The 11521-nt window shown below is 38.9% G+C and overlaps 1 protein-coding gene across 1 annotated transcript; it reads left to right on the top strand.

Annotated features, from left to right (window-relative positions):
• On the top strand, positions 1-11521 carry DCST2 (DC-STAMP domain containing 2). Its single transcript, XM_072428679.1, has 15 exons — positions 1-460; positions 4636-4806; positions 5302-5472; positions 6547-6735; positions 6996-7061; positions 7169-7382; positions 8123-8280; positions 8486-8662; positions 8746-8928; positions 9081-9181; positions 9345-9475; positions 9824-9951; positions 10063-10157; positions 10672-10934; positions 11289-11521. Exons 1-15 carry the CDS (start codon positions 1-3, stop codon positions 11401-11403), a joined length of 2622 nt encoding a protein of 873 aa, XP_072284780.1. The 3' UTR covers positions 11404-11521.

Below are 11521 nucleotides of genomic sequence, written 5' to 3'. Positions count from 1 at the left end.
ATGAAGGAGGCCGGTGACTACCGAGGGCCTTTCACATGGCTATGTGGTTGGCTCTGTGTCATCTGTTCATACATCAACCCATGCGCACTTCTCTTCTCATGCATACGCAAATTCTGCTCAACCTTCAAATGTTGCCGTGACTGCTTCCCTGACAAGGGTGACTTTGTGGGCCCAGAATCTGTAACAGGATCCGATTATAAGGATGAAGATTGGACCCTCGGCCAGGCTGGCATCCGAGAAAAAAGTCGGATAAAGCAAACCTGCTCCAGCTTTTTTGGGTTCCTCTTCGGAGTGACGCTGACTCTCCTTTATGGTTATATTGTCCTGTATTGGAAGAACTACGACATCTCATTCTGTGTCGTCTCATCGGTTCTGATCGGATTCTTCCTGTGTATTGGAATGGCTTTTTCTAGACGCATCAGGATCACAGTATTTCTCATGATTCCCCATATGTTTTCAGGTAAGTCCACTTTCATTATTTTTATTTTCCCCCCTAGTCCTAATTCTGTCCAAGATTCCATGCAAAAAGTGTTACTTTTTTTTTTTGCATGGAAATTTATTTTACGTTGTAGGCTATAAATTCTTAGGTATAATTCACCAAAATATGTCCAATATTTAAAAATGTATTAATAAACTTTAAATAAAAAAACACAAAAATCTGTTAAAAAAATAGTTAAACATGTAATATAACTGTACAGTAGCTTGTATATTATATATATTATAATTATTATTATTTAATAAGTCACGTGACCACCATAAAGCAGCGCATGGGATGTCAGCACTAAACCAATAATTATTATTATTTAACCATTCACGTGACCACCATCAAACAGCGCATGAGATGTCAGCGCTATATTAATAAATAGTATTTAATAAGTCACGTGACCACCATAAAGCAGCGTATGAGAAGTCAGCACTATATCAATAATTATTATTATTATTATTATTATTATTAAGTCACATGACCACCATAAAGCAGCATATGAGATGTCAGCGCTAAACCAATAATTATTATTATTTAATAAGTCACATGACCACCATAAAGCAGCGTATGAGATGTCAGCGCTATATCAATAATTATTATTATTAAGTCACATGACCACCATAAAGCAGCGTATGAGATGTCGTATGAGATGTCAGCGCTATATCAATAATTATTATTATTAAGTCACATGACCACCATAAAGCAGCGTATGAGATGTTAGCGCTATATCAATAATTATAATTATTATTAGGTCACATGACCACCATAAAGCAGTGTATGGGATGTCAGCACTATATCAATAATTATTATTATTATTATTATTATTATTATTATTATTAATATTAAGTCACATGACCACCATAACGCAGCGTATGAGATGTCAGCGCTATATCAATAATTATTATTAATATTAAGTCACGTGACCACCATAAAGCAGCGTATGAGATGTCGGCGCTTTATCAATATTCATTAATATTTTGTATTTATAAAGTGCTGACATCTCATGCAGTGCTTTATGGTGCTAGTGTCACTTACTAAATATAAGATATATAGAAAATACAATTGGCTCCATTACTGTACACAATAAGTCACTTTGCTGCATTTAGTCTTTTTCATGATTGTTTTATGTTAGGTAGAGTAGTGGCCAAAGTTGTGCAAACCTTTTGAAAAAAGTGTATTTTTGAGGTTTGATGGCTCATAACACCACTTGTTTTTGGAGTAATATAAAGTTATATATCAATAGCAATATCATTTTAACAAGAATGTAATGCAATAACTTTTTGAAGGACTTTTTATTAGAACAGCAGTTATAAAAAAAAAAGTCAAACACATCGAAAAAATGAGATTCCCTCTATGTCAGTAAACTCAAAAGTGCTCAAAACAAAAAAAATCCACCTACCTTCAATCCTGCAGAGCAGTCGATCGCTCCGGAGGTTTCTTCCATCGGGTCCCGCATTGTCCCGCCATCTTCTCCTCTTCTTCCTGGTTCTTCTTCCTACGTCACCCCACCCAGGCGCGAGATCCGGTGACGTAGGTTGGCGAACACATCCATTCTCGATCCTCTAGGTGCCTAATTAGGGGGCGGTGCTGTTGCACTTAAAAAAGAAACAAACAGAATTTTTACCTTACATCAAAGGGTTGTCTACCTTTTTATATAAAGTTCCTTTTTACCTTTTTATATAAAATTCCTGAGTTTAGGTAGGTTTTCATATTTAGTTGGTTAAGCTTTAAAATTTATTACAGCCTTACAACCCCTTACCGCGGTGAGAACCAAGTTTTTTTAGTTTTGCAGCTGTTATATTATGAAACTAGTATTGAATTATTGCTTCTAATAATTGGGTTTTATTGCTGGGTTACTTCTGACTTTTTTTCTTTAGTCAGCTCCATAGATTTTCCATTAGGTTAAGGTCTCGGCTATTCCCAGGACATTCCAACAGTGAAATATGATTTTGTTTTTCAAACCATTTATTGCACACAGCAGCAACATGACATTGAGCTAAATCCTGTTGTAATAAAAACGTTTCATTGTTTTGAAAAAGATCACATGGGTAAGGCTTCAGTTTGGGTTCCAGTAACTAATTTCTGTATTTTTCTATTCCCATTAATCACGCACACGTCATACAACCCCACGTCATAACACTCACGCAGTGTTTCATGGTAGTTGTAATGCAATCAGGATGCAAATCTTCGCCGATTCTTCTCCTGACCTATCTTATGCCATCACTATAAACAAGGAGATTTTGGTGTCATCACTCCAAATAAAACTGTCCCATAGCTCCCCTGTCCAGGTAACATGAGTTTTAGTCAAGTTTAATCATTTAAGCTTTTGCTTGAGACATAAATATGTCTTTTTTGTGAAATTCTAGCATTTAGACCAAATTACTGTGGTCTGTGCCAAACAGCATTCATCTTCACATTGCGCCATTTCACCTTGTATACACCCAGATGACTTTCTTCTGTCACCTAGGCACAGTTATATAGTTCTATCATCACTTGCTGTTGTGCCTTTTCTGCCTTTACTAATCTGGTTTTGTAGTCACCTTAAACCTCTTCAAACATTTAGAAATTCCACCTTTGCCTTTGTTTCCACAATTTTTTCTTCTAACTTCTTCATAACTGTAGCCTTTTTCTCTTAACCTCCCTGGCGGTATTTCCGAGTGGCTTGGGGTGGATTTTTCATACCAAAAGCGGTAATTTCCAGGGAGATTAAAACTCCTACCTTGTTCCCACGTTCCAGCGGTGACCTCCGTTGGTGCCCGCGGTGTCCTCCAGCGATGCCCGGCATCTTCTTCCCCTGCAGATGGCATCTGGTAACCTGGTGATACCCGGCCCCATCTGCGTCCCCGATGTGAATGTTGGGGGCGTGATGCCAGGGTAAGCAGATGCCGGCCGCGCATCTGCTCGTGGGTCTAAAGCTACGTACACACGGCAGATTTTTATCGCCCGATAATCGGCATCGGCCAATTATCGGGCGAAAATCTGCCGTGTGTACAGTCGGTGTTTTTTTAGTTTTGCAGCTGTTATATTATGAAACTAGTATTGAATTATTGCTTCTAATAATTGGGTTTTATTGCTGGGTTACTTCTGACTTTTTTTCTTTAGTCAGCTCCATAGATTTTCCATTAGGTTAAGGTCTCGGCTATTCCCAGGACATTCCAACAATGAAATATGATTTTTTTTTCAAACCACTTTTTGCACACAGCAGCAACATGACATTGAGCTGAATCCTATTGTAATAAAAACGTTTCATTGTTTTGGAAAAGATCACTTGCCTAAGGCTTCATTTTGGGTTCAAGTAACTAATTTCTGTATTTTTGGACATTTATATTCCCATTAATCCCGCACATGTCATACAACCCCACATCGGAACACTTACGGGGTGTTTCATGGTAGTTGTAATGCAATTAGGATGCAAATCGTCTCCAATTCTTCTCCTGACCTATCTTATGCCATAACTACAAACAAGGAGATTTTGGTGTCATCACTTCATATAACACTGTCCCATAGCTCCACTGTCCAGGTAACATGAGTTTTAGTCAAGTTTAATGGTTTAAACTTTTGCTTGAGACATAAATATGGCTTACTGTGGTCTGTTCCAAACAGCACTCATCTTCACACTGCATTGCGCCATTTCACCTTGTATACACCCAGATGACTTTCTTCTGTCACCTAGGCACAGTTTTATAGTTCTATCATCACTTGCTGTCGTGCACCTTTTCCTGCCTTTACCAGTCTGGTTTTGTAGTGACTGAGTCACCTTATACCTCTTCTAACTTCTTTCTCTTAACCTCCCTGGCGGTATTTCCGAGTGACTCGGGGTGGATTTTTCATACCAAAAGCAGTAATTTCCAGGGAGATTAAAACTCCTACCTTGTTCCCACGTTCCAGCGGTGACCTCCAGTGATGTTCGGCATCTTCTTCCCCTGCAGATTGCATCTGTGTAACCTGCTGCTATTTTACATTGCTTCTGGGTGACCAGTCAATTCTTCAACCAGTCAATTTATGAAATTGCTCCACAATACAAAATGGCATTATGAGCCATCAGACCTCAAAAACACACTTTTACCAAAAAGTTTCCACAATTTTGGCCACTACTAAAGATTTAGCAACATTCTGCTTTTTCTAACAAAAATTGTCATTCTTTGGTCTAGGATGTGCGAGGATCACGCTTGTAGCGATCATCTTTGCTATGGCAATGCAAGGACCTGGCTATAACATCGTGACAAATATAGAAATAGGTGCAGAGCACGTCAGCTGTGGCATAGAAACTGCTTTAAAGCAAACAGAAAAAATTTACAAAAAGCTGGAAGATACACAGAAGAGTAAGTAAAAGTTTAACTAGGAAGAGAACTCAAGCAACCTTACAGTTAGGGATCCTTCACACCAGCCTGTTGGTGCAGGTTGAGTTGATCGTGAAAGATCCTTTCCAACGACAAAAATTGCAAGTGTGTACGCAGCTTTAGGCTGTAAATTGTAGGGTGGGATCGTTAGGCAAGTTGGTGGGAAATTTAATAATAATAATTATAATAATAATTAATGAGGATAATGAGGATTTCTAAATGTACCGCTTTTACATTTTAAAATCCTCATTATTCATACTGCCAGGGGGGTTATTAGTTCTATTTTACATTGCTTCTGGGTGACCAGTCAACTCTTTAACCAGTCAATTTATGGTATTGCTCCACAATACGAAGTGGCATTATAAGCCATCAGACCTCAAAAACACTTTTACCAAAAAGTTTCCACAGTTTTGGCCACTACTAAAGATTTACCAACATTCTGCTTTTTCTAACAAAAATTGTCATTCTTTGGTCTAGGATGTGCGAGGATCACCCTTGTAGCGATCATCTTTGCAATGGCAATGCAAGGACCTGGCTATAACATCGTGACAAATATAGAAATAGGTGCAGAGCACGTCAGCTGTGGCATAGAAACCGCTTTAAAGCAAACAGAAAAAATTTACAAAAAGCTGGAAGATACACAGAAGAGTAAGTAAAAGTTTAACTAGGAAGAGAACTCAAGCAACCTTACCCTGTTCCTATGTGAATTAGAATATAAAAAGCGTCGTAGTATTGACCTATCAACTAACACCATATTCCTTTCTCTCCTGCAGAAATTTTGATTTCCTTGAAAAAAAATGCAGGAAAAGTCAAATCAGTTGTTCATCTGGTTAAGAACGTTTTGAGTTCAATAAAGAGAGTCGGTAAGGATATTTTTAACTTTGTGGGATAAACATCTGGGAGCATATATGTAAATGTTACATTCACCAAGTGCTCACTGTGTCATTTAGAAAGCCTGTAGTGAACAATATACTTAAAGAGTCAATCCACTAAAAAAAATCATATATATATATATATATATATATAGATATATTGTTACACCAAGGCAGGATTGGAGGTGGAAGAGAGATATATTTGCCCAAGATTCCTCTCTTATGAGATATATTTGCCCAAGATTCCTCTTTTATGTGAGGTATATTTGCCCAAGATTCCTGTGTGAAGTAGCAGGTGGAAGACTCTCACCTTAACCTGGAGACACACAGACAGGGGTCTGTACGGGCTCAGCTTGGCTTGGAGAGACACAGACAGGGGTTTGTGTCAGTGCTGCTCTATTTGGAGAGACACAGCCAGGTGGACTGTGTGAGAGAGCTCTGTTTGGAGACACAGACAGTCGGTCTGTGGGGAGCTCTGCTGAGAGACTCAGAAAGTCAGTCTGGTTGAGTGAGCTCAAAAGTGAGTAGAAGGTTGCTGCAAGCTTGGTTTTGAGCTGACAAGGAGAAGCCCTCCAGCTGATAGCCAGGGATGTCTGATGTATAGTAAGTGCCGGACAGGCAAGGTTTTTTTTTGCTGTTTTTGTTATTTTATCTGCAACCTTCAACAAACTTGGCTGCAAGCCAGCTTATGACTGATACGTTGGTATGTGATCTGAGTTGGATGAACCAGACAAATGTCCTTTGACCCCAGCAAAGCGATCCTGAGCTTAACCCCTCACTATATATATATATATATATATATATATATATATATATTGTTCCCATTTAATACTCTATTTTTTTCTTTTAGGAAAATCCCTCAATCACTTTTGGACTTTCATATCCAGCATTGGAGACATTTGCAATGAGGAACTCCTGAACCCACACAGAAAATGTCTCAAGGTGTTTCAGGAGTCCAAAAATGATTGCCTGAGAAAGGGATTTGATGCCCTCTGCAACATAATCGATGGACTCAACTGGCTTTGTGAACTTGGCAAAAGTAAGTATGTTTTTATTTTCAGAATTTCTTTAAAACTACAAGTTTGCTTTTCGTAGAAAAAGTCATAGAGTAATGGATGATAGTGGAGTGTCTCACTGATCCTCCAAGGAATACCACTAATAAAAGGTAATTCATCCAATCTGTTAAACTTGCCTTGATTGGTTAGTGTACCCAAAACACCCCATAGTCCTGGGTGTACATAAAATATAAAATTGATCTGAATATTGTGACTAACCCCATTCTTTATGTTTCTTTTACAGCTGTCACCGTCATGTGTGTAGTACCATCATATGTAGGAGAGTTTATACATAAAAACTTGAAGACACGTAAGTATTATACAACTGCTATATACACAATACAAATGCTATGTTATACAAAAAAACATTTGTAAAAGTATGAATAACTTTCTAACTCCTCTTCTCTCTTCTTGCAGCTATTGCCGCCCTTATGAAAGATGTCAAAGAACAGTTTGACTATAACATTGTGGAAAATTCTGACTTTGGCATCAATGTGAATTCCAGCAAAAGCATTTTTACCATTGTAAGGGACATCTTGAAGAAGCTAAATGAGGATCTAGATCCATACCGGGAGGCCTTGCACATCTTCTCCTACTCGGTGTTCCTGATTTCTGTTGTCACCTATTTACAGTAAGTCTTCTGTCCTAATATTTTTTCCGTAATATCCAATTTCATGTTTGGGAAGGACTTTGAGCTCCTCAATAGCTTTATTGTTATAGATAGACCACGTCCTGTGGTCTATACCTCTTCTAACACATCATACCGTGTTTCCCCGAAAATAGGACCTACCCCGAAAGTAAGACCTAGCACTATTTTCTAAACCTGCCCTAATATAAGACCTACCCCGAAAGTAAGACCTAGCACTATTTTCTAAACCTGCCCTAATATAAGACCTACCCCGAAAATAAGACCTAGTGTAAATCTGTCCAGTTCAGAAAAAAAAACCACCCAAAACTGTAGCCAGCCCACCTCTGCTCAAGATCCCCCTTAACTACATACAGCAGGTCAGAGGAGAAAAAGAAAAGAAAAGCATACATAAATTAAAAACCGGAGGACAGTACTCACCGAGTCGTGTTCTTTCCCTGTGAAGGCAGCGGGACACTGAAAGAAAGCATGCGGCAGTGCACACTCTTGGGCCGCACAAGCCGATGCTTTCTTTCTAGTTCCGGGTCCTGTCACAGGCGGAGTGATACTACATGCACTCCGCCTGTCAGAAGCCAGAACTCGGGCTTGCGTCTTCCGAAAGGTAAGTTTTTTTTTATTTTTAAGACCTACCCCGAAAATAAGACCTAGTGTGTTTTTGGGAGCCAAAAAAAATATAAGACAGTGTCTTATTTTCGGGGAAACACGGTATCTTGTTTTTTCTCCAGGGCTCTCAGTTATCTGAGAAACTACACGACAGACAATAACTTTGACAACATCTACATCACAAGGCAGTTTGTCAATCTTGATGTCATGAGAGCCAAGCAAGGAAAGTCCACCCTTCTTCCTCTAATGCCACGAGAATCCTATAAAATGGTTCGACCAAGTAAGTACTAAAAGTCGCTTTCTTTAATGTTTCTTTCTCTTTTCCTTCCCAGGGGATTCACATTCTATATATATATATATATATAAAAGATATCATGGAAAATTCAATCCTTCTCAATATTATCCACCAAAAAAAATTTGATTTTAAAAAGTTAATCTCAATGCATCATAACTAATCATTATCTTTGTTGTCTCCTAACTTCTAGTGGCCTTCAAGCTGACAAGACGTGAGAGGAAGGGGTATTCCTTCCAAATCTTTAAAATCTTTGGAAGCCTTCTACTCGTCTCATTGATCATCATCAGTGACTACTTTGTGTTTTGGACATTGGAATCCATTTCATCAATTCGGAAGGAGGATATCATTCTAAACCTTCTGGAGTACAGTAGGAAAAAAATATCATGAATTGCCAATGTATTAATAGTATTTGTACTAATATGGCACTAATGACACTATTTTTTTCATCAGCTCCAGAGACTTTTCTGCGTAACTTCCCAGGAGGCGAATTTGTGATTGATCTTCTGCATAACCTTGGAGACACTCTTGACGTACTGGGAGAGAAGAGCTTCACCAACAATGTATCCCCAATACTTCACCGACAATGTATCCCCAAAACTTCTGAACCAGATTACTTTGAATATTTGACAATTGGTAAGTTACTGGAAGGGTCTCAAAAAAATTTACTAGAAGACACCTCCAGCTAGGGTTCCCCTAATATAATCCCAGTGCCGAACGAGTTTTAGTAAAAACTCATACAAGCTTGTACTACCACTAACCAACCTCTATTCTCTCTCTATTCACAGGGGTTCTGTACATTGTCACCTTCTTTGCTGCATTCTTTGGAGTTTATATCCACCGAATCAAACGCTTCATCTGCGCTTCTTACTACCCACACACTGAACAGGTAAGAATAGATTCAGGAATATATTTATATATATATACATTCTTTAAGTAACGTATATCCCTTGATGTCACAGTGGTTCTGAAGCCAACTGGAGAATATGTTTAGATAGCTGAAGTTTGTATGTAGTCCTGTCTGAATTATAAACATATTTTTTTCCTTATAGGAACGCATTTGCTTTCTTTATAATAAGCTGCTTACCAAGCGCATGAACCTTGAAGACACGCTAAAGGAGTACATAAGGAAGAATGCAGAAAATCAGGGTCACTCCAACATTCTGATGATCCTTGCAGCACAGTAAGTGCCATTTTCTGATGATCCTTGCAGCACAGTAAGTGCCATTTTCTGATGATCCTTGGAGCACAGTAAGTGCCATTTTCTGATGATCCTTGGAGCACAGTAAGTCCCATTTTCTGATGATCCTTGCAGCAAGTAAGTCCAATTTTCTGATGATCCTTGCAGCACAGTAAGTCCCATTTTTTGATGATCCTTGCAGCACAGTAAGTCCCATCTCTTATATGTGATTAAATTGAAATTGTCCCTTTCTCCTTCTTTTTAAGTATGATCTGGTTCCGCAGTTGTGGAATACCTGTGACTTGAATTAATTCTTTGCCATTCTTCTAACGCATGCATTCTTGTTTTTAGTATTCCAGGATTTGGATGCATTGCCAGGTTCTTCGGCAGCTCGGATCGACACTGCATGGCATGTGCCAGGATCTGCACATCAGACATCAGCCAGGACTTTAAATCGTGCATCACGAATGGCTGCAGTGGTAATTTACCTACACATACAAACTCCCTAATGTTATTACTGGACAATCCCTAGGTCAAACTAGAATTACAACAACCTTCACTTCTATTACACAATATCTTTCCCTTTATAGGTTTTTACTGCCAACAATGTCTAGGGATCCTTCACAATGTCTGCGTCATATGTATGGGACCTTTAGCATACGACACCGACCTGGAAGAAGAACTGTAAGTATTGTTTTTGTGTCATGTTGCATAGTTTTACATGGCACATCTCAGGAGGCTCCTGGTTGAGGGAAAAGAAATGTCAATCTCACGCATGCGCAGTGCGAGATCGGGTGACATAGTGAGAAAGTGAAAGATGGACAAAAATGGTGGCACCCTGGCACTTTCCCTGTGCCGGAACAAAGACACATAGCGGACAACCCGGGAACCGATCAAAGACATCTCCAGTGGGATTGAGAGATCCAAGGATAATTAGGTGAGGTCTTTTTTTACAAAAAAAAAAGAACAATGAGGTGTTCATGATTACAAGAGCTCTCTTTTGAGATCATACAGATACATTTATGTTTCTCTGTGTGCCATTTGTCAGATATTACAACTACCTGTACACTGGCATCAGGTCTACAAGCAGGAAATGGCAAAATCTATTGCATGTGACTTTGCAGAGACAAAGTACATGTATCCAGCTTATCAAACTAAGAACATACACATATGGAAAATTTAGAGTATGATACCATTGGCTAACCCTTCTCTTTTTATTTTATTTCAGAGACTCCAGTAACGATGAGCAGCTCTGCCTTTGGATTGAGGCTATGAAAACCCTCAAAGGAAAAAAAGAGGAGAAGAAGAAAATGAAGATGGTAATAAAGAAGCACCTGAGGAACGTTATCAGAAAACGTGGTATGGAGAACGAGGTACTGCACAAATATAGAGAGGCCAGGGGCATGAACAGCGATGAAGAAAGCTCAGACTTCAGTGACCCAGAATCCGGCTCTGACTCGGGGTAAGTAGATGTTAAAGATCAGCTTTGGAACAAACACGGTCCTATATTATAATTATAGAGGAATCACTTTTATAATATTTAGGTATTGGGGAACTCCTGCTTATGTTATCTGCCGGGTCACTTTAGGTTGATGATCAATGGACAAATGCCCCTATATATTGGTGGTGATTGTAGAAGTGAGCCCTTACATTGGAGGCCATTGTAGTTTGGGGAGAAACCTCTAGTGACCTTTGGAGGAAACCCACTTGAGAAAGCCTGGTATATATTATAGTCCTAATAGTATAGTTTCATTTCGTTTTTACTTATTACAAACGTTTCTTTTTACTAATACCAAATTGACTTTTATTATTACAGGGTAACAGACTATGAGTACCAAGACCGGTCAGAGTCCAGCGATTGCGAGTCAGATGACTTGCCAACTGTCAAATTTAGACTGCCTCGGGACCCTGTTACTACACTGTTCACATAGGTTGGGGGAAGGGGGGTGTAGGTTATGGCGGTTATATGGTTAAATGGGGTTTTGGTTAAGTTATTGTTAAATTATTGAATTTGTTTTAAATAAAGAACGGCTGTTCCAGCCAATTTTG

This window comes from Pyxicephalus adspersus, chromosome 12 (genome assembly GCF_032062135.1).
Source record: "Pyxicephalus adspersus chromosome 12, UCB_Pads_2.0, whole genome shotgun sequence".
NCBI lineage: Eukaryota > Metazoa > Chordata > Amphibia > Anura > Pyxicephalidae > Pyxicephalus > Pyxicephalus adspersus.
The sequence above is the reverse complement of the archived record's forward strand: the minus strand, read 5'-3'. Positions and strand labels throughout refer to the sequence as shown.